A 24,261-nucleotide genomic window follows, 5' to 3' on the forward strand; every position below is an offset into this window, starting at 1 on the left:
TTGCTGTTATAGCAAGTGAGACTGAGCACTAGGCCTTACATAGCACACGATACCAGTCAAAACTTCCCTCTGCAACTCGCAGCCAGCGAGCTTCGTCACAACCACCTCTTCCAAGTTCACCTGAGAAATATAAACCTAGGCCTTCATTTATAATTCAGTGCTGCTTGTTTCATAAATTTATAATGTCTTTTAAAAGGGTTTTTTTATATATATGATAAGACAGCACTGTTTTCAATTGCAACATCGTATTTCACTATATGCACGAAGTTTTAGGTTTTAACTACTTTTCTGCACCACTTCGGACAAAAGACCCGTTTTGCACTGGGTATGTTGTGCGCCTGTGATTCAGCTATTAAACAGTCATCGAAGCCGACGCACGGAGCCAGCGGCCGTGTCCAGCCGGCAGAGCTGCCGCGGTGACTTCGGGACGAGCAGCCTGCGCTTCCCTCGCTGAAGCACTTCCACAGGAGTTCACAGAGCTCGGCCCGGGACGGGCAGCAAACACGCCGGGCCCCGGCTGGCGGGGGCTGAGCGGATTTGGGCTCGCTGAGGCCTAGCGAGCACACGAGGCCTCCGGCAGCCCCGGCTCCTGCCCGGCAGCCCCGCACACGGCTCCGGGCGGCCGGGGCAGCGGGGCACACGGCAGGGCCGGGGCCCGGGATGCTCCGCCAGCCAGGAGCGGGGAGCGGCCCCGCTCCGCAGCGCCCGGGGCAGAGGGAGGGCGAGGAGCCAGCGCCTCCGGTTTGGGAGGGACTCGCAAACTTTGGTACCTGTCGGGAACTCCCCAAATGCCAGCAAACCCCGGCCGCTCCGGGGCTTCTCCCTCCCTCCCCGCCCCAACACCAACTCACGCCACAGAAACAAGTCTGTACCCGTGCCTGTGGGAAGGAGGGCACGGTGTGCCCGGGAGCTGCCCCCGGTCCCGTCCCGTACAGGGAGCCTCCGGCGCGCCCCCGTCCGCCCCTCCGCTCCGAGCCCACCGCCCGCCCGGGCCTCGCCGCCTCCCTGCCCGCGCACCACCTGTCCCGGGGGTCGATCCAGCTGGTCTGCTTGGTGTTGTGGTCGATGTAGAAGACTTTGCCGTCGTAATCCCTCGCCTCCTCCCAGCCATCGGGTAAGGGAAGCTGTCCATTCCCCGCTTTCCTAGGCATGGTCGGGCGGCGGGGGTAGTTGCTCCATAGGGACAGAAAGAAAGACGGGAAGCGGGAAAAGCCCCGACCCGAGCCGGGAAGGGCCGGGAGCGGGGGCTCGCGGGAGCCCAGGGAAGCCCACTGCCGCGGCCAGGGCTCAGTCCACCATGCCCGGGCTGCCGCCTCGCCCGCGCCGCGGCCGCGGGTCAGGGCTGCCGGCGGAGCCCAGCTGCCGTCTGGGCGCGGGGAGCCCGGCTGAGCCCCGGGCGGCCGCGGCCGCCGCTCATTAGCATGAGATTAGCATCCATCTCATCTGCATGCACATTCCTCCCGCCGCATTCCTCAGGGTTAACCCTGGCCGCGCTGCCCGCCGGGCTGGGCCGGGCAGGCCCCGGCACGGAAGCGCCCGGCGGGACAGGACGGCGGGCAGGAGCGGGAGAAGGGCTGCGGGAGGGGCCCGCCTGCTTCCATCGAGCTTTGCCCGGGGGCTCGGCTGGCGCGGGGGCAGCAGACAACCCCCGCGGGGGACGGGCGCTCCGGCCGCCTCCCCGCAGCCAGGCGGGGCCGGGAGTCCGCGGTCACCGCCGCCCGCGGGACACAGCAGCGGCCCGGCGTGAGGGACACCGGCGCGCCCCGTTCTTTGTCTGCGAACTTGCCGCGGCCCTGCATCGGGTGGCGCAGGAGACCCTGTCGCGGGGCATGTCGTGGCCCTGGCAGCGTGGGGAGCGCGCCCCGGGAAAAGGCAGCTTTGCCACTGCCTCCGTGCCCTGAGTCGGGGCGGTGTTGAGTTCCCTCTCCCAGCCGTTCAGGTCCCCCTAACCTCCCTTCACATCCTTGTGAACTCTCGCTAAAGTTCTGTAAGGTCCTTAAGAAGGACCTTGATATTTAAGATACTTGAGTTCAAAATTTAAATACAAATGGGAACCCCTCTTTAACCATGGAAGTACCTAAACTTAGCGTCTTTAGTTTTGTTTTTGTGTGTTTGTTGGTTTGCGGTTTTTTTAACAGAACCTCCAGTGAAGAGTACGTGCACGCCGTGGGTGCCCTGGACTGCTGTGGCCTGAAAAGCAAGCAGCTAAGTCGCATTAAGTACAGACACCAGGTGTGAGTTACTGAGTGTTGATCTCTCATTTGCCATAGGAGAAGAGTACCCCAGGCTGGTTACCATGGTTCAGCTGATAGAAGGTAACTTAATGAGCTCTATTAATTTGCATGTGTATCTGATTCCCAAGATCTGGCACCAGAAGTAGAGCATCAATAGGGGAATATGACTCTTTAGTTTAGCAGCTAGGACCCCTAGGTAACTCAAGTCCCTGTTTCCTAGAATGTTTTATTTCTTTTCATTTAAAGTTACTGGCTTTAAGTAACAAGATTTTCCTGGAAGAGGAAGCCTTGAAACCACAGCTGGTTGTTGTTTGGGGGTTTTTTGTTGTTTGTTTTGGGTTTTTCTTTGTTTTTGTTCATTTTGTTTTGCTTGGTTTTTGGGTTTTTTAAATGTCTGTTTATCTTCTCCATTATAGCTTTCTAGTATTCAGCTCTATAAATTATTCTTCTGGGGCAATTTATACTTATTAAGTACTGGATTTGTTCTGTGTATAACAAGTTTTTGGGTTCCACTTCAGAGGCCACATATCTGACAAGCATTGATGTAACTAATTTACAGCTATCTAAGTCCTATTGTTGGGGTGCTCCTAAACAGAAAAATGTACCAGCAAGATACTATTTTAATTTAGCTAATTGCCAGTCTGATACAGATAAGATCTGTATTCTTTTTAGTCATTCTACTTATTTTATTCTGCAACCTTGTTTCCAAATGACCCATATGCCTCCCTCCTCCAGGCTCTCTTGAAGATGTTGGCATCTGTTGTATTAAGGTAATGTGTGGTGAAACTACATCCATGAAGTAAGGTCCTGGTAGTTAACAGTGGAGAAAAACTGAGCTGTCCTAACTTCTAGGTATCCATAAGAGTTGAGCCACTTAGGGAATGCAGCAGGATCATTGCCTTTTAAAGAGACAGATGCATTTATTTTCATTGAGAATATTGTTTCAATGATTGGATTGGTTTGTAACAGCCAGTTTTCTCGTCCATCAGTACAAAAAATCCCCACTTTTACTAAGCAGTTAGTTTGTGTCCTTTTAAACATTCTAATCAGTTTTATAATTTGTCTATAGTTGTTGCCCTACAGTGAGAAATTACATGTGGCAGTTGTAGGACAGGATAAACTGAATTTCCTTTTCCATATTAAAGTTCAGTTTGTATTATCAATAAAACATTTTGTTATGTAACTTGATCAAAATCTATAGAGGATACACTTTTTTTTTCTGAAACTACATGCCAGTTACTTATCTTTGGCATTAACCAGGAGCTTTTATAACAATACAGCCTTTTTCATCTTGAAAAAGTAGGCCTGTTATACAGCAGCAGTCCTGTACTCCTAGTCCCTAAATAATTCACACAAAAGAAAGAATAAAATTAGAAAACCTGGAATACCAAGACAAAACTGGAATTTGTGTCAATGCTTCCTCTGAAGGTAGTCATGGCAGCTAAGGGAACACTCAGTTCCTATTCTCTGTCACCACCAAGGCAACCAGACCCACATCTTTGATTACTGGTCAGATGAGATCCACATGGATGTGGATCTGAGGTATAACCATATTTACCAATGTAATAATTCTCATCAGAAGACACCAATATTTTAATTTGCATGAATAAATGGAAATGGTAGTTCTTAAATTTTGGAAATAAATAGACTGAAGTCTTTGCATAATTGTCTAATTTTTATATATATACTTGTGTGTCTATACAGAGATGTGCTTACACTGAAGTATAAACTGCTGCATGGTGTTAGGCTCTCCCCTTCCTCCCTTTATTTTCCATTGTTTGAGTACTTTGTTGTGTTTTCATCCATGGTTAGAGTCTACAGTCCAGAATGCTAGTTTAGGACTACATGACAATATTTGAAGTCAGATGGGCAAAAAGTATGTGTTATTTGTGTAAATACACTTTTAATATTGCCAGCGAGAACATGTCTTTTTGAAGGTATTTTTTCCAGTATACCTCCTGCATTTCAACTGATAACCTGCCTAGCATGTTGTGCTGACATTGTCAGCTGACAGCATACCACAGATTGTTTGGCTTAATCGCATAAGACAGCATAGTTCAGAAGATGTAAGCATGTTTTATTCAAACACAGAAGGGTTCATATGAAGGAGGTGTCCAAAAGCATGGGACAATGTAGCTAAGGCATGATTTAAGTATCTATCAGAAAGTATGATAAATAACAAGAGGTAACCAATGCAAAGAAGCTAATCATTCCTATCTTTTGCTTTGCATATGTATGATTAATTGGCCTGAAGAAATTCCCATGGTAAGTAGTGCATAGTTAAAGAATTGAGCTAAAGGGAATTAGAATCATAACTATGTTGTGTCAGCTAGAAAAAAAATGTCTATGTGCAAATTCAGAACCCAAATATGGAAATGGCTGTATCCAGAAAGGAGGTCTTCAAAGGCCTATACTTGTATAATAACAAGAAACATACCCAGTCTTTGCTAATGTAGTTAACCTCCTGATAATCTCTGCTTGCTTTTTCTTTCATAATAAGTCTGTTCCTGGAGCTGACTGTGATCAAAAAACCTGGGTTTGTACTTTGTCTTTCCCTAACAGAAGACTCCCTTAATTTGGTGATCCGCTGCAGTGTCATCCCTGATGAAGTGTACAGCTGTTACAGCTCCAACTTGTACCACAAAAGGCTCTGAAGCAGTCTCCCTGAAAATGGAGCTGCAGCAGTCTCCCAGAAAATTTCCATAGTTCAGCTTTCACTGCTTGCACACAGAATTTGAGTACAGAATGAATTATGAAGTATGGTAACAGAATTAATTTCTAGAAGTGTCTGACAATAATATTTGAAAATATGTATTGGTTACATTGGGGATTTTTTGAGCACTTAAACCACCAAATATGTACAATGAGTTTGACTTCTGTCCCATGTAGCTACTGTAGAACCCTAAAAAGTAATCTGTATTTTCAGCATTATTAATATTTGTTTATTTAACAACAGTGAATTTTATCTGACAGCTATGTTTTCAAAGAAAAAAGCGCACACCGAAAAATTCTTCCATATGCAGTGAGATTTTTAGTTTTAAAAAGTGTTTTAAAAGTCCTGCAAAGAAAAACTGTGTGCATTTATGAGGGAGGAAAGGAGTGCTGCTTTTGCTGTTACCAGCTTCTGATGCATGTATACATCTGAGAACAAAAGATCTTTGAATAATACTGTTTCTGGTTGAATTTATGATGAAGCTCTGCAGAATCGATGGAGCCAGATACTGTTCATGCTCATCCAGCTTTTCTTGTTATTCCAAGGCATGCTCTCTCCACTTACATCCAATTGAACAGCTTGCTGCTTAAACAGTTCTACAAAGATTTCCCAGAGTATCATTAAAAAAAGTCTATACCAGGTTCTGCTTCAAATTAATTTATACTAGCTTTATTTTTTTCCAGAATTTTGACCTTTTTTTTTTTTTCTGCTTTCAGGCCTACGTAGGAGAAAGTACGGAGCAATTACATGTTTTGAGTCAAGACATACTATGAATCTGAAAGTAAGCACAGAGAATGATTTTAAATTAGTGTTAGTCTGATTAAAAGTTTAGAGTAGAAAATGAAAAGTTTAGAATGCGCTTTTTAGTTTAATATGAGCTTTGCCTCAAAGTTAGCTATGGAAATGTGAGCAACATTTTCATGGTAAAATCATCTCAAACTCACCCCAAGCCACTCATTAAACTGACTTGGCATTCAGTTCTGTTAAGTGTGATTCATGCTGCTGAAATTTCTGTGGACAAAGAAAAAATAAGATGGAGAATTTTGGTTGTTCCAAAAGTCCTAGGACTGGTGAGGTCCAAATTAGTGTCTGACACATATTACCCAAAAAATTGTTGATGCAATCCTGGTATTAAATCTCCCATAGTAACAGTCTCACTTTATCTTTTGTGTGTTTCTTATACTTGTACACACATTTCAATTTCCTATGTTTAATCATATCTGTGGAATTACACTGTCTATTCGCTGCTGCCTGATGGTTTTGGAAAACCACAAAGCATGTCTGGTTAGCCAAGAAGGTTCCCAAGAGCCTGCTCTTCTCTTTTGGCCAAATGTAAGAAAGAAGCTGGCTAGCAATAGAGGGTTGCTGCTCTTTGGCATGAAGGGAAGAATGGAAGAATTTCTCAATAACAGCTCCTTTGGCAGTGAACAGCAGTTAATTTCTTGAAGTATTTAAGGTGTTTTATGAACTAGTATTCAAGTTCGCAGGTTTACAGAGCTAATGCTTTTAACAGTCTGTCTCTACTGTTGCAAGGAGCTAAGTGTTCCCACCTCAGCCAGAAGAAAGCCTTTAGTGTATGTTTGATGTGTTTTATCTAAGGGATAAGGAAACAGATGAAACATGAAAAGTCATGTTTCTTCTGAAATCTGCATCCTGAAGTCCTTTTCTTCTCTATATTAGCCTTGTACTTTCAGGAACACTGTTCAGTGAATGAAGTAGACTAGACTAACAGAGTATTTCACACCTGTATTACAAAAGAAAAAGTGATTCTGTGACTGATGGAGAGGCTTAGGGAACCTTTCTTCTAACAAATAAAAAATTGTCTTTCAAATGCAAAAGAGTATGGACTTGCCAAACTATAATATTTAAAAAGTGCTTCTTTTCCCCTTTACCCACAATTCATCTCTTCTTCTCCCTTTAAAAAGACAGTTTCTTTGCATGAATCCAAAGCATTTTGATGTCTGGCCTAGCCAACAGCAAAGGAACCTCAATCCTATCTTATTGCCGAGCCTAAAAAACATGCTGCAAAAATAAAATCAATCTGTGCAAATCTATAGCAAAAATGGAACTGATCCATCAATACCATGATTTAGCAATTCTAGACTGCTAGAGATATTGCTGAATTGTATGAATCATTCCATGCAATTTTCATACTAGGCTGGTTATCCAAACCCAGAATTCCAATGTTGGCGCTTTTTTGAGGATTGAAACAATTTGAAGAACACAGCATGATATTGTTATGTCCACATTTTGGTGAACATCAAAAAAAGAATCGTGTTAAGTGACACGATGGAGTAAAAAATACCTATATGAAATAGGATGGGTATTAAAATGTTGAGTGCTTTCCGCTCCCGAACTGAATCTATTAAACTGAATTGTGTCAATTTTATTATTTCAATATGTGGTCTCAGAAATGCTTGGGATAAGCTTTGTTATCACAAAGAAAACAGAATTCATACAGAAATTCCTTTATTTGGTATCTTATTCCCTGGTAAAATGGAGCACTCCACATATGGTATATGGTCAAGCACGTGTTATGAAATCCTTGTGTCCACATATAAGACACATGGCAATATTTCAGCAGCTCTCTCCTTGGAATTTCTTCGTGGAGAAACATAAAAGCATAATTTGTAGTTAGTATTTGTGTGTTCATAAATAAAGAAACAGCTTCCAATACCATAAAAAGATTACACTGAGCAAGAATTAAAAAAATATTTTGGATCTAGACAAAGTTCAAAATTTAAATATTAAGTAATGCTTAATCCTTGGAATATGATATGTCAGAGCTGTTGCTGATAATCAGCTGTTCTGTAAAGGTGAAAGCCAAAGTTGATGCTTATAGCAAAGGAATCACAGGATTACGGGATGATGGAGGTTTGGAATGGTGTCATCTAGAAGTCATCCTTTTCAATCTGATTACATAGGGCCACCTAGAGACAATTGCCCTGATCATGTCCAGGCATTCTTTTTAGTTTCTCCAAGGATGGAGATTTCTCAGCCTCTCAGGTCAACCTACTCCACTGCTTGGTCACCCCCCCAGGAAAAAGGTGTTTCGTGATGTTCAGAGGGAAACTGCTTGTCTCAGTTTGTGCCCATTGCCTCTGATCCTGTCACTGAGCACCACTGAAAAGAGTCTGGCTCCATCTTTGCATCCTTCCTTCAGGCGTTTCTGTACATTCATGCGATAAAAGTGGGCCTTCTCTTCACCAGGCCCAAGAGTCCTGCTCACTCAGTCTTTACTCGTGTGATCATCCCTTAATCATCCTTGTGTGGTGCTTGGCTGGACTCTTGCACAGGGAAGCCCATAATTGTACCCAGCATGCCAGACATGACCAGTGCCGGGCAGAGGACAAGGATCACCTTCCTCAATCACCTTGTACCACCAAGCATCACCTTAGCCTGGAGTGTGTACTGGTGCATGAGGTTATTCCTCCTCAGGTATAGGACCTTGCTTTTTTTTTTTTGCTCAACCTCATGAGATTCCCATTTGCTCATTTCTTCACATCTTTAAAGGGTAGAAAAGGTTGCCTTATAAAGCGAAAATACCAAACCAAAGAAACTGCTGAAATGCAAACTGGCTTCTTGAACTGTAGGCCAGAGGTGCCTGGTAAGCAAGCTACTGGATGTTTGGAATCAGTAGTACTTTGCCTTTAGTCTCACTAGACAATCAGAACAAGTGATAAACTGTCTCAAGATTGTGTTCTCTGCAGCTGTCCGTGGTGTTGTGGACATCATCTCTCATAAAAGACCCTGGTTCTTCTACAGAAACATTAATACATGACTTTACAACTCAATATGCCACATTCAGTAATTGAAACAAATTGAAGTGTGAGGGGGTTAAGATAAAGAAGAAAAATAGTGTTTTCAAATACTGTTTCAGAAACCCTCTGATCACTTAACATGGACACCTTTTTTCCCAAACATAAATGTGAAAGAAGTGCAATACTCTTATGCAGCAGCATGCTTCCCACTCCAGGAGCACAGAAACAATAAGTTTGGACATTTCTTTTAGATCACTGAATTAGGTCTTCCATCCCAAGGAAATAAAGTGGAGCATATCTTCAAAACACAGAACAAGGTACAGCTTCCATTTAGTTTCACCCGCTGTGCTTTAACCAGGATTCATGGTGATTTTTGATATATTACTGATGGGCACCATGACTCCCCAATGTGTACTGTTATACCAACCTTGCTGCTCCCTTCTCTGGAGGATCCCCACACCCCCACTTCTTGGAAGAGTTTTGTAAGTGGCTGTAGTCTCTCTCTACCTGTTGCTGTGCACAGGCGGCAAAGGACCATGCTGCTAACAGTGACATCTGCTGTTCGAGTCAGAGGCTGGGGTTGTCATTTAACAACTCCACTTAGCCAGAAAAACAGAGTCCAAGCCAGAACAGGAGTGCTTAGCCTGGGTTCTGCTCGGGAAGGGCTCTGACTGAAGGGGAATACACTGCACGTCCTGCAGTGGCCTCGAAACAGCACCAGTAGCCAGTGTAGCAGTGAGAGCCGGAAGAAGACTCTGTGGTTCTCTGGAGTTCAAGAAGCGTTTGTAACAATGCTCCCAGATGCATAATGTGATTCTTGAGGATGTCCTGTGCAGGGCCAGCAGCTAGAGTCAATGGTCCTTGTGAGTCCCTTCCAACTCCGCTTATTCTGTGACTCTAAGAAGCAGCAACTGGAGATCGAGGGCTGTTGACGCCCTTCCCATTGGTGTGCCCTCTACACTATTTTCAGGGAATGAGCTCTTTCTCAAGCTACATGTAACATCACTAATCACAGGTGCCAGAAAACAAAGATCTGTCCAATTAAAACCAGATTTTGAAAATTTTAGATGGTTTTCATAGATCATGGGCAATCTAACACAAGCTTTTATTTTGTTTGGGGGAGAGGAGGCAAGGAAATACCCTGAGGCAAGGAAGGAGAAGATAATGAGTTGTTTATGAAGAGAGATTTTCTTGAATGAAGTAAATTCTTAAATCATGTTTCAGAAAACAAAAAATTAAAAAATAGCATAAAAATCTCAAAAGCACATACTGCACATTTTGTGTCCATAATACCACATGAAAGAGTAATGCTTTTATGTATTTATCTTTAAGAACTCTTTTTTGATGTATCAACATAAATGAAGAAAAACTGAAAATAAATAAAACTTTTCCACTGTAGTGAACTTGCAGTGCTGCTCCAGCCCATAATCCTTAAAGGCAAAAAAGAAAAGATAGTGGTACACTTCCTTTTAGTGCAGCAGAGTTTACAGTAACACGTTCACAGTATTCTGCATCTGTGCAATATACTTCTCTAGCAGTTTCATTTTAATAATATATTCTAATCCATTAAACTCACTCTGGTGAGCTTGCAGTGAACCATGACATTTCCAAATCAAAGTAAAATAAAAAAAACCAGACTGCAGAGCTGAAATTCTTTTTCATAACCTTTTACTTGTTTACAGAGGATTCATATATTTAAATATACAAAACCATCATGACAGAATAATTATGATGTTTTATCATGTCTTATTTTTTGAAGCCATGTCAAATACCGAACGGTAAGACCTGTAGAAAACTAAGAAATAGCAAAAGAAAATAAAACCAAAGCCAAGCTATGATGGATGAAAGACAAAGGGTGATGAGCACATCAAAACTTTGTTTTCTTTGCTATCAACCTGACAGTTGATACTTCTGCAACACCAAGCTAGGTCCTGCTAGTCTGGTGATTTCAATTCTTAACCTGATCCCATATTCCAAATGGCATCCAGCCTGGGTGCAGGGCAAACAATGTCAGTTCCAGGATGTGACAGGGCATCTTCACCTCTGGAAAGCCTTGCTTTTCCAGACCAACACTGGGATATAACCTACTTGGATTGTTACACATGATTTCTGAAATCTGAAATTATCTCAATGTGTAGTTAGGCTTATTCATATTTTTAATGTGTACCTGTATAAGCAAATTGTTCTGGGACAAGTCACAGGAGTAGACTTTCTTGAAAGCGAACATGTAACCAGTAGGAAGAAAACTACACTGCTAAACTAAGCAAGGGTAATAGAATACCAAACCAAATAGGAAGGTTGCCTTCAGATGATTCCAGGAAACCCAAACAGCTGGATGTTAGTAACAGCTGGATTTTTAATTGAAGCAAGTCAAGCAGAGGATTTTTGCATCCTAAAACATCTATAGATTTTAATTTATATATACCATAATTAAGCATAGCTATACCATTTCCATCACGGAACTCTTCACTCTTGTATTTTATCAAATGTGTTTAAATCTCATCCTGAAAAAGTGGAAATTAATATTTCTATTTTACAAGTGTACATAATATGATCAAATCACTTCTTAATCTCTTCTTTGGTAAGTTTCCCTGTGAAGTCCACTTCCCAGTCACTTAATAATTTTCATTTCTCTTTTCTGACTCCATTCCAGTTAAAGGAGCCCTTTTTCCCTTTGAAATGTCAGAAGTAGAACTTACTCCCCCTCATTAGTCACACTATTACCAGACATAGGGACAGGAAGCATCTCTCACCTCTGCTAGTTTCCATTTTATTTTGCCTTAGGCTGGATTTTCTCCTTCTGTTACAGCACCTCATTGGGGCGAACTTGTGTCCAAGAATTGCTGCTGTAACTGAAGCTCCTCTTCTGAGACAGATTCCCAGGACCAAGGGCACTGATAACCTGAATACTTCTTCCCTAGATAACACTTTTTTTTTTCTTATTGAATCCTTAATGTTTACTTTGGGCATTGTATTCCAAAGCTCAGCCCATTCCAGTGCCATCTCCTGTTTTTTCATCATTTATTGTCAGAATAGGAAGTATTTTATTAGCATCATTTATTATTTCATGTGCCTTTTGCCCAGCTACAAGACAGAAGTATTTCTTGACCATGTCTGCTTTTTTTTTTCTCGACATTATGTCTAATTCTGTTATTGCTATCCATGGATGGAACAATATATCTTGTGATACCAGAATGTGAAAAACTAAACTACACAAAGTCAAAATACAAGGCTCAAAGTAGACCTGTATTTTTGAGCTCTGATGCCATCAGAATTATTCTGAGGAGCTGACATACATTTTAAGGTTTTCCATGCAAGGATTTGTATATACCTTTATTTTACTTGAGTCCATTTTGATTTCAATAATGTAGTATTGAAAATAATTTTTAAAGGGATTCTTATTATTTTTTCACACTTTTTAGTATTATGTTACTACCATCCATTAATCTTAAAATGCATAAAGTTTCTGCAGAAAGGCCCCACAATTTTCGATGACTTTTTAAAAATAAGGGCTAATAATTAAAGTGATAAAAACAAGAATATCATTAAGACCTTACTTCAGCCCTACTGGTCTTGCTTTATGTCACTGACAATTTATTTCACAATGTGTAATTTTTGACTAACCACAAAATAATTTGGACTCTTTTTTTAGGTAGTTTAGAATTGGTTTGTAAAGATATAATAATTTTTGGTTTATAAAGTAAATTTGCAAACCAAGAAAAACACAACTGAAAAATGCTGGGCTTAGAGAAATTTAGTAATCTCGGGTTTCTTTTGCTGAGGGCCCCTTTAACATTTTGGCAAATCTCCTGGACACTTTTCATTTCCCATTTATTCCTAGATGGCCCTTCTTGTCCCCAGCCCTGAACCCTTTCCAGACAATCTCGGTCACCTTTCCTTCAGGGACAGCTTGACAAATCTATGCAAGATAAAGGTTTGGCATTCCTGCTCTGACTCCCCATCTGCCTGGAAGAGCTATAGTAAGAGCACAGAAATGGACATAACCCTTTACTGTAGCATATAATTTTCTGGACATTTTTCTGCCCTATGAAGTTGTGGTTTATGGCTCAAATTAATGAACACGTACACCCAACTTCCCCAGGGGTGTTTGGGTGTTTTGGAGCCACTAGCCTGTGGCACTGGAAGGTGCAGACCCTTGATTTCCATAAGAGCAACCTGGACCTCTCCTTCCTCCTGAGAGCACTGGGAACAGCAGGAGGTTTTTTGTCTCCTGGACTGTAGAAACGGGCCCCAGCAGCCAGGGTACATTGCTTCACTGAATGGGTCTGGCTGACTGCATCCTTATCCTCCCGCAATCAGCAGAGCTTTAAGAAGAGAGGATTTTGTCACACCTCTTCCAGTAAAGCAGACTAATAAGACTTTTCTTATGGCTCAAGGTTTCTGATTTTATACAATCACAGGCAGACATTACAACAGGGAATAAGTATATTGTGATCTACTTTCAAATTTCTTTTCAAACCACTAGTCCAGGTACTTGAGAAATACTGATCACTATCTGATAATTTTGAAATAATAATAATAATTAATAATAATAATAAAGTTTGGAAGGCGGTACAAGAAAGTGTATGTCAAAAATGTATGTAGGAAGGGGATGAGTCAGAACTAACTGTGTTAATACATTAATTATTACACTCAATAAATCAACATATTATTATACCCCAGTTTATATGGTTACATCCAGCAGGGAAGCAAATCTCACAACAGGTGAGCAAAAGGTTTCTCCTAGCAGGATCAAACTGTGTGGGGCTAGAGATCTACAGTGTTTCAGAAGGCTTAAGGCATTTTCAGAATTCAGTCTTTCTAAGTGCCTACACAGAAAAGTTTCCAGTCTGTTTGCATGCTTAGATTTTAAGGTCATGTGTAGATAAGTCACACGTGCGGGTACAGTACAGCGTTTGGAAGAGCTGAGCCTTGTGAATCAGCAGAAGCTTGGAAACTTAGCAAAATACACTTTTAAATAGCAAGAATAATGGTAAGTCTATATATGTATAATTTGACAATGTGTTAGGTTTTGCTATTTTCTGCTAAGAATGATACCTTTAATCTCTTGCTGCATCAAACATTTATTTGACAAATATAAGCACGTTTTTTTCATAAATATTACAAAAGTAGTGCCTCAAATAAAAATATTGTTGTCATGGGACAAAACTTTAGATAATATATGCAGAAGTTACAGTAGCATCCAGGAGTTCATATTTTGTAGCTCTTTACATTAGGGAAAACCTGTATTAACAGTTAGCATTTTTTTTTCCTCAGCGAAGTGCTTTCAAAATATTTGCTAATTAAAACCTTTATATCTTTTAGACATTAAAAGTGCTTTTTCCAACCTGCAACAGCTATGTAACTTATTTTACTGGTGGTTTGCTAATAAAGTCAGATAAACTTTTGATTTAATAATTAGCATTTATAGAGTGCTTTCTGCTTTCCGAGCACTTTGCAGACATTAACTAATTAACTCTTGCAACTAACTCTCCTGTAATTTGGGGAAGCAAGTATATTCATACACATTTGCCTATGGTACAGGGAAGAAAGTATTACCGCAGATGTTATGAAATAGAGACTTAAGACATATAAATTGGGTTATTCACTTAAGTTCACAAAGATGGAAACACTGTCAGAGTAGAAATTGAAATTAAATTATTGTTGTAGTTTAATCTGGCACACAGCTGAACACCACGCAGCTGTTTGCTCACTGTCCCCCTGCCACTGGAATGGGGAAGAGAACTAGGGGGAAAAATGGTATAATTCATGTGTTGAGATAAAGACAATTTAATCGAACAGAAAATAAAGGAATAATGATGATGGTGATGGATTTGATGATGATGATGATAATAATGGTAATAATAATAATAACAATAATAATGATAACAATAATAATAATAACAATAATAACAGAATGAGAATTGGAATATGCAAAACAAGTGGTGCACAATGCAATTGCTCACTACCCACTGACAGATGTCCAGCCAGTTCCCAAGCAGTGGCCCCTGGACAGCTTTGCCCCTAGTTTATATACTGAGCACTCTTGCAACTCATATACCTGTCCCTCTAGGGTTGAGGTTGGTTTTCCTCCTGTCCCCTCTGAATTCATGCAGGTAAAACCACAGGGTGACCTGTGTAGTCACTCTGTCCTCTCTCTTGAGCAGAGTCCTCATAGCTGAAATACTGGTCTGTAGTGGTGGAGAGTAGAATACATGACTTGCTGGAATTCACAGGACAGTTTTTTTCATAGCTGAGGCATAGGTCCATAGTGAGGCAGAGATAGTTTCTTCATATTACAAGAACTGGACAGTCAATTCACCCACTGTTTGTCCCTCTCTGTCTCTCTAGGTCATTACTGACAATGACTTGGCATACGATGGTGTCGAGATCTGTATAAATTCCCACACATACCTGTCTCCATTTGTCTGGGTTATATATAAGAGCTTTCTTGAAGGGATACTTTCCCCTAGGGCCTGCTGGGTGTCAGCTCCAGAAGCTGAGTACTTTTCCATTGAGTGCATTGTCTGTGTCCTCTTCCCTACAAAAGGATCCCAGCTATTTGGCTTTCCTGCCTTCTAATTTGAGGGTTATCCCAGCAGCAAAGCTGTGAGGTGACAATGTGCTCACCTGGGTGATGGTTGAAATCTTTTCACATATCTCACATCGCACTTGAGGGTAGGTTATCCTCTCTTTTGTGAGTCCTACATCTTCTTTCTCATGTTCTCCTGATGGTCCTGCTCTGGACTAGTCTGCCTTGTCACTTCTTCCTTTAGTAAGGGAAGAGTTTCTTCATTTTCTAGATGAGTTGACTTCTGCTTGCAACATTTCTTCTTGTGTATTGGGCAAACTGACACTGGCAAGGGTTGGTTCTCTAGTTCAGCTGCAGTGCTTGTCATGAAGCTTGGAGTAGCTGTGCTGCCACTGGGGTTGGAGTAGCCACCTGCCTGTCAGGGGGCTTGGAGTAGCTGTAGTGCGTGTTGCATGTGTTGGAGTAGCTTCAAAACCTGTTGTTTTCTCATCAGATCCAGACACTTTCTTGTCCCCTTGTGGGTGCTGAGTAATGTTGAGCAGGGCTTGGTTGGCCTGGGCCAGTCCCCAGCGTGTTGCACTGATTTGTGTCTCTCTGGAATGGTCAGGGTGATGGCATAATTTTTCCAAATATGTTACTAATTATTGAATATTGTCCACTTGTTCAGAAGTGAAGTTCTGAAACACTGGAGGTTTGCACTGTCCAAAGTACTTGCTCTTACTATCCCCCATACCCTGCCACTCATAACTATCCAGACTTGGGAGAGATATCTGGGCGGTGTTCTCAAATAGTTGTTTAAACATGACCTGAAACATATTCAAGAGAAGGAGACATGTCAACAGGAACACGTTGGTTTGAATATCCTGAGGATATAAAATATTTTCAAGAGCTGTTTTAACTAGGAGAAGGGGAAGGTGAAGGAGAAAGGGGAGGTGGAGGAGCAGGAGAAAGTGTCCTGCCTTGTGTTTCCCACAGATTTGTGCTCTGAGTTGAAGAGGCAAAGAGTGTAATTATTAATAATTAATGGTTCTGAGGTGGCTTCCAATGTAGTGAGATGATGGTAATGCTGAGTACAAATACCAGATTAGTTTCATGACCAGTAATTTTATCCTATCATAAGCCAGTATTACAAAGTACAACAAAATTATACCCTTAATCCAGGCCCCAGAGGTGATAAACACCACAACAGGGAACATACACAGCAAATAAAGTGTTACATAACACAACCCTGGGAACAAGTGCAACAGCTCCGATAGGAAATAAGTCAACATTGTGACCAGCAATGAACAACTACTAAACAATTTCATAAATGCTTATAGAAAATTTGTTTTAACACATTTTGGTCTGATCTCCTGTTACATCAACCCTTTGTGCCTCACGTTGGGTGGGACATTGTGGTTTAACCAAGCAGGCAACCAAACACCACACAGACCCTTGCTCACCAACCTCCTGCCCCAGAGATGGGAGAGAGAACTAAGGGGGAAAGAAAAAGTAAAATTCATGGGTTGAGATGGGGACAGTTCAATAGGACAGAACAAGGAGGGGAAATAATAATGATTATGATAATAATAACATACAGAACAAGTGATGAAAAGTGCAATTGCTCACCTCATCCTGATCAATGTGCAGCCACCTCTTGAGCAGTGGCACCTGTTCAGCTTTCCCCTAGTTTATATACTGAGCATGATGCCATATCCCTTTGGCCAGTTTGGGTCAGCTGTACCATGTGTGTCCCCCCCTGGCTTCTCGTCCTCAGCCTGCTCACTGGTGGGGTGTGATAAGAAGCTGAAAATTCCATGGTTTAGTGTCAACACTGCTAAGCAGCAACTAAAACATCAGTGTGTTACCAACATTATTCTCAACCTAAACCAAAACATCACTGTACCAGCTACTAGGAAGAAAACTGACTGTATCCCAGCTGAAACTAGGAAAGTTATTCTCTGCATCCTCTTCTCTGCTCCAGTCACTCAACCCTTTTTTACTGGTTTTGTCTGTGAGGGTTCAGCAAGGTCTGCCAAAGCGAAGCAAAGCGAAGCAAAGCAAAGCGAAGCAAAGCAAAGCAAAGCAAAGCAAAGCAAAGCAAAGCAAAGCAAAGCAAAGCAAAGCAAAGCAAGGCAAGGCAAGGCAATGGAAAGCAAAGCTTTGGATACTAAGGAGGCCCCTCCATCTTCTGTTAACACAGCATTTCAGACCACTTGCTGGTGGTACATGCATACCTCAGGAAAATACGTGGCAGTTCACACAACAGGTTTGCCCACATGTGCTGGGCCCAGAGTGCAACCACTGGACAAGGACGGGACCTCAGCAAGGGGTTGCAGTGGGCTCTCTCCTTGGGGTTCCCAGCCCCTGCACCTCCCACAGTCAGTGACATCCAACCAAGCAGGCATGTGAGGCTGGGAGCAGGGAGCAGGTAATATGCAGGACTGTCAGAGTGCAGCAGTGTATCCAAGTGTCAGACTTAATAGATCTTCCTGTACAGCACTGCCCCTCTGGGCTCTCTGACTTCACTGATGAACTCTTCCCACTCCGGTCTACCTGCTGTTAGCTCTCCCAGGCCACTGCCACAAAATGAAGACAAAATTTAAAAAGAAGCAGTGTTCTCCTGCTGACAGCTTGCTTTATTTCTGCCTTGAGTACCACCTGCTGCAAGTATTTATTATTGTAAAAGTGGAATATTGTTTGTTCCCTTCCTTTCCTATGGGTTTATTGATTTGTGGCCTACAATAATACAGGTTTCCTATTTATTGCATCCCATCTAGGCACTATGTAATACTGCATTTTAGCTATATGATAAGTATGTAGCTCCTTGGATGCTGCAAGTGGTATGAGGAGAGTATAAGCTGCAAGAAGGCTGTGTCTTGGCTGTGATGGTATCAGAGGGTAGTGAGGAGTCATTTGCAGGTTTTTAACTCAGTAAGGCAAGTAAGCTCTCTGGATTCACAGGCTTAAGGAAATTTTCTGAAATTAAGATAATATTTTTACAGAAAATAAAGGCCATTAAGAAAATTTCAAAATTAATGGCTTGTTTTCAGTTAAATGTAGAATTCCATCATATATGAAGGTCCAGTTGTTTGTAATTTTTTGGTTTTGCTAAATGTTTGGAATTAATATTAGTTTGTCAGATTTTATAAGTGTATTATTTTTGGGGTGATGAAATCATAAGTCAGAAATTAATTGTGTTACTGCTGTGCATCAAATTCTCTTCAACAAACATTTTAAAAATCCAAGAAATCTTAGAATGTTTTTAATAGCTCAGCCAAGTTTTCATCTATCATGTGTCCTGCTTGAGCAAGAAAAACAGAGTGAAACATCAAGGGAGATATATCTGCTAATGCACACTTCATCATTACATTCAGATAAACAATACAATTAAATAATGTAGGAGGTTTGCAAAGATTAGAGAATTAGGGGCTAAGAACCCCTTGGTGATCGGCTATTTGTTAAGTATTGAAAAATAACTTTTTGAGATTCTGTTTCTGTATGCTGAGCCTGTCGAGTGAAGACTACTGGAAAACAGAGCAGTGCTGCGTTTTGTAGTTGGTGTGCCAAGCACTATTTCTCTATGGAAATGAACAGATTTTTTTTTAATTTGCTACTTTATTGTATTTATAATTAGCCGTCTGGAAAAGAAAGTTCTCTTTTAGCATCTGCAGTGATGCATTGATTCTTTCATTACAGCAAATACACATGACCCCCGGTGTTCAACTGTAAACAATAATAGTTACTGGCTTCATTAGGAAGCTAACAGATGGCTTATAAGTTCTCATGGTAGCATTTATCCATTTGAGGCTTGCAGCGTGCAAATGTTTGTCTTTTAAACAGGATAAAACAATGTAAAAGGGACTCTGTGCTTTGTTTTTATTAGTAGCAATTCATTTGTTTTCCAGATTTGAATCCAAGTATCTGAGTGCACTGTCAATATTTCCTGGCTGCAAGTAAAATACTCTCTGGGCCTTACCTCTGCCTCTGTGCCATTTTCTATACCAGAAGAAATGAAGCTAAATACCACTTCCAGAGCTTTGATAGAGCTGTATTTTTATTAGCAGAACTCATGTTATAAACTCAACCCTGTTTTCTTTACCCTTTCTTTCTCCGTTCCCCTTCCCTTTCCCCTTCCCAAGTCTTATCAGAGAAGCAGTACTGCCCATAATTTACCCTACAGAGACTGGGCATCTGACCATGACAGTCACTAGTGCCCTTTCGTCATTCCAAAACATTTACACGGCCAAATTTTTGTGCATGGTTTTGGAATACCCGATGAATAACAGCTCATTTACTGTCATCACCAGTCTGGTGCTCGGAGTGTGATGAACCTCAGGGTGCTTCCCAGATAGGCTGCAGGCAGTTGCAATGATTGTCAAACATAACTGCCACATTTATTATTTCAACAGCCAGAGCTATCTGAAGACCAGTTAATATTCAATAAAATTTAGTAGAGCACAGTAGCACTTTTAAGGCAGAGCAGTATGTGAGCCTTTGATGGCTTTTCCTGTACTGCAAATACAGCTCAGTCTCTCATGATTCTTTTCACATACTCAGTTTTGTTGGTAGCTGGAATCAAGCTACATTATCAAGATGTAGAAGCAGGGGTCTTCTATCAAATATGGTGTTAAATACCTTCATTTCTCTTTGAAAGCACAGATGTGTGGTGGTGCAAACTCCCCCAAAGAGCTGCAGCACTGCGTTAAACTGGATTTAATGTACTGCTGCAACTGGAGAAGCCAATGACTACTTCATAGTTTGTGTTCATTTAGTATTGGCTGCTCAGTATTACGCTTCACATAAGCATTTGACTGTTGGCTTTTAAATATGAAGGTAGTAATCAGCCATTTGTTTCAGAAAGGACCATCAAAATTAGAAACTTTTTATAGGAATAATCTTATTTTGAGGGTTTAAATGAACCCAATTGCCTGGGTCTCATGTTTCCTTTTTGTACAATAAAGGTATGACTATCAAGAAGGAAAATTTGAGTAAGTAATGGTGTAGTGATTCTTTAGGGTTTCATATTGTATTTTCATGTTTTGTACTCAGTTTTAAATTTTAAAACTACTTTTGTTTGGAGGGACATCTGTATATCCTGGAAGAGTTATTGGAATTTTGCTTTCAGAGCATGTATTTTCACTTTTTATCCTGTTCTGTTCTATTAAAGATAGTATTTGCATTAAAAACTTCCTTTCTTCTAAGCACATCTGCTCTTGCTTTTACCTCACCTGAAGATCTAACACTTTGCATGTGATATCTACAATGAAGAATAAGCAGCAGGAGCTGATGAGCTTTCAAGAAATAAAGATCCTATTTTCATGCAAATGTACTAGTAATTAAAATCGATGGGAGAAAAGAAAAAGGCAACTCAATATGCAATACCTTCAAATTTAATTTGAAGTATAATAGTTTTAAACTTTTCCATAAGAACACCCAGATTCTTTAAGTGGTTTCATTTTGAGAGCAGTAATAATTGTCATTCAGATTAATGAGTTAGTTTTTCTTCTCAAAAGACACCTTTAAAATAAGTTTAGGGGTAAGAGTAAGAAGTTTTAAAGGGGTTTTTTTTTCCCTGTGGTTTGAAATAAAACTAAATTCCTAAGTGAACTGAACTTCCATTCAAGCCTGTGGGTGAAGTATGGCTGTACTTAAACATTCAGCCTAAGGCCTGCTACAAGCCCAACATGACTTCCACTACAGAAAGTATGTCAAGCTGTATCTTCAGCATTTACTGTTGTGCCATTACCATATCACTTTCCTGAAGGAAGCAGTTTATTGAAAAACAAAGACTGTTTTTATTAAGTTTTACCATTACTTTCAATCACTTCAAATCTTACAAATTCAAGAAGGAAAAGATACTCTGTGGTAGTAACATATTCCATAATTCTATCCTTTTAAAATTACTGCAGGAATTCAGAGATAATCAACTTACACTTCAGAGAGACTTCACTTACACCGTTTCTCTTCTCTAAAATCTGAGATCTTGAGCATTCTCTGTTCTCATGACACATGAGCACAATTCCCAATAAAATTAAACCATTGCCTAAACATGACACCTAGTTCTGTTCATCTTGGAAGCTCTAAGGCTACAAAGTTCAAATGCATAAACAACTTCTGCCATTTTATCTGATGCTATTTAAATTCCTCACTCTGTATATAGAACTAGTCACAGCTCCCGTGATACGCGAGTCTTTACTGATTAAAAATAAGTTTACTTCTGGTGAGATTAGAAATGAGTTTACGTCTGATGGGTTTGGAAAGACTGGGCATGTATGTATATATGTATATATCTGTGTGTATATATATATATGTATATATATTAAAAAAAAAAAAAGCGCTACATAATTTAGAGCCCACAGAATAAAGAAGTAAGGTATTGATGATCTATTGATTAAGGCTTACATTTGGATGATGTGGAGCAGGAGCTAATAAATAATGTAAGACCACCATACAGACCACAGCTGATGACCATTTATTTATAAATGAGCTACCAGTAAGTACATTTAATATATTAATTCTTTTCAATACAGTAACATAAAACAAGGAACTCCCAGTAAGTCCTTTTTTTTATAGTACAATAGTGAGATTGCTTCCATTTCTGCTTCTACCCTCATTTCATTTTCATAGCTTCATTCAGTATATGCCTATTAAATATATTATTATATTTCTTCCAACTTACTAGAAAGACTTATAGAAATTTCTGAATATCTTGAAAGCTTCATAAAAGAAACAATTAAATGGAAAATTGTCCAGAACAGGATCCCAAGAAACTATTCTCAAATGCATTGGACCTGTATGTATTCATCATTGTACTCACTAAGAGTAGGAATAATACCTCTGATGCCAGTTGTGCTAACTGCAGATTGCTCTATTTTGCATATTCTACCAAAAAAGGTTATTAGTATTACAAAATGAGCATTCAAAGTTAGAAGCTGACAATATTATGAAAAGAAGCATTAATAGATTGCTTTAAGGAGGGAGAGTAGGGATAATTTGCATCTTAATGTGTGAATGCAAAATCTGGAAATCTACTGAAGGTGGATATCTGAAAGTCTTTGAGGAAAAATTCCTTATGAAAATATTAGATATTAAGTATAAATCTAAGGTTCATCAGAGCATTTGACAGCAACTTTATATTACCATCACCCAATAAGATGAGGAAATTATCTAAGATGTGTTAAGAATTAAGCAAGAACAGCCACAGGCCTATTCAAAAGAATCATAAAAGAAAATGATGAGCACTGTCCATACCCACTTAGATAGGTTTAACAACATCGAGAAGCTTAAAAAAAGGCCAACACAGAATGGGCCAGGATGGCAGATATTAGTTCATGCCCTTGCTGTGAGAAGGACTCAGATGGGACAAGGAGAATGTTTATTTTCTTCTCAGTACCTTGATCTCAAGGGAAAAAACCTGCCAGGAAGGATCCTACACACTCACTGCATTCAATCCAATTTTCTCTATAGGTATCTGACATCAGTAGCAGGACACTGCGCTATGTAGTGAAGGTTAGAACTCGCTGTGAGAAAAAGACTTATTCTATTTATTGTATTAATTTTCTTATGCCTCATTTAGTATGTTGGTGTTTGAATTCTTTCAATAATGAGGTATGGTATCATTTAACCTCTGCCCTAAAAACACTGGGGTAACATGTATGTATAATTTTGGTTTGCGTCATTGAGGAAGGGTCTGTTTTATGGTGTAGCTGCTCTTGCAGATCAAGCAGAAGGTAGGGACTAGGTGTGATTTCCTTTTCTTTCTGCAAAAAATGATTGTATTTTTATTTATTTCTCCTACCTCTCTCCCTCCAGAATTTTGTCTGTCATACAGGTAGATGTTATTTTGATAGAGGCTGGCAATGAAGTATCTCTTTCAAGCCATAACCTCACATTCTTCATCCTCTAGATTTCAGTTAGCTTGGCCTGAGGCTGCAGAATACTGGGATCTTAGCTCTCCAGATTACAAATCAATGAAAAAGCAGTATGAAGAGGGCAGAATGAGTTTTATGTGACCAGAATTTACTCTGTGTTTCAGAAGATGAGAAACAGGCTAGAGCATCTGCAACAGTGGAGGTTTCACTCTTCTTTGATGTAATTTAGGTAACTGAAGTTAGAATAACAGAGCAAGATCCTTATCTAGTGCAGTTCAACAAAGAGATCTAATGGAGGGCAAGCATTGGTCCCAGATGCAAAAATGTAAGGATCCACAAACCATCCATAGTTATGGACTGAGTTAGCCACTTACTGCTTTTCATGTTCAGAGTGAACTTAGTGACTCTGTGAGCTCTTCAAGTAGCATCACTTATTTCTTTGCTTCAGCTTCAGGCAAATGTTTATTTAGGAGCTGTTGTCAAAAGAATAAGCTGTCTTGTCTTGATTCTAGTAAGTATGTTTATATGTGAAGTGTACTTTACATTTGCTGTTGCCTTCTCTTCACAGAATCCAAGAATTGTTTGGGTTGGAAGGGACCTCTGGAGATCATCTGGTCCGAGCCCACTGCCAAGCAGGATCACCTACAGCAGATTATATAGGAACATATCCAGGTGGGTTGAACCTCTCCAGGGAAGGAGACTCCACAACCTCCTGGGCAGTGCTCTGCTACCCTCAATGTAACGAAGTTCTTCCCCATGTTGAGGTGGAACTTCATATGTTTTAGTTTATGACCGTCTTGTCTAACTCATTCTCCTTCTGCATTTGGAAACTGAAAGGGCAGGTGGGAGAAAAAATCCCCTTGTGACTTATGTAAATTGAGGATTTGGTAGCAACAGCTGTGCTGCCACTCACTGTTCTTGAGTACAAACTTTGAGGGTGAGGGGAGAATTCACGCTGCAGCACTTAAAGTGCAAGGATATATACACCAGTGATGAGTCTAGCATGTACTGCACTGGTTAGAGAGTACAGCAACAAAGAACATCCCTTACTGCTTAACACATACACTTTTGAAATACAGTGCACAAATCCCTCTTTATTCCCATAAATGTCACAGCAGTCTTCCAACAAGGGCTGTCCTCTATCTCTGTTACTCTTTCTGATTTTTTG

At 40.6% G+C, this 24,261-nt stretch overlaps 1 protein-coding gene and 1 long non-coding RNA gene across 5 annotated transcripts in view; one reads left to right on the forward strand and one right to left on the reverse strand.

Annotated features, from left to right (window-relative positions):
* WWC2 (WW and C2 domain containing 2) overlaps positions 1–1,391 on the reverse strand; it is a 95,111-nt gene extending 93,720 nt beyond the window's left edge. For 2 of the 3 annotated variants that reach the window (XM_063402162.1, XM_063402160.1), the window contains exon 1: positions 1,018–1,391. In XM_063402162.1, coding sequence (XP_063258232.1) covers positions 1,018–1,151 — 134 coding nt within the window. In that variant the 5' untranslated portion in view covers positions 1,152–1,391. The remainder of the gene's footprint in view (positions 1–1,017) is intronic. The other variant, XM_063402161.1, reaches the window with a different exon arrangement.
* Positions 979–7,460, forward strand: LOC134552945 (uncharacterized). Of its 2 annotated transcripts, XR_010080980.1 has the most exons (5): positions 979–1,114; positions 2,139–2,315; positions 2,970–4,499; positions 5,664–5,728; positions 7,105–7,459. It is a non-coding gene; the product is annotated as an uncharacterized LOC134552945 (long non-coding RNA). The 2 variants fall into 2 exon arrangements; XR_010080979.1 differs by having other exon boundaries at positions 2,139–4,499; positions 7,105–7,460.
* The last annotated feature ends 16,801 nt before the right edge of the window (positions 7,461–24,261 follow it).

This window comes from Prinia subflava, chromosome 7, assembly GCF_021018805.1.
Source record: "Prinia subflava isolate CZ2003 ecotype Zambia chromosome 7, Cam_Psub_1.2, whole genome shotgun sequence".
Classification (NCBI taxonomy): domain Eukaryota; kingdom Metazoa; phylum Chordata; class Aves; order Passeriformes; family Cisticolidae; genus Prinia; species Prinia subflava.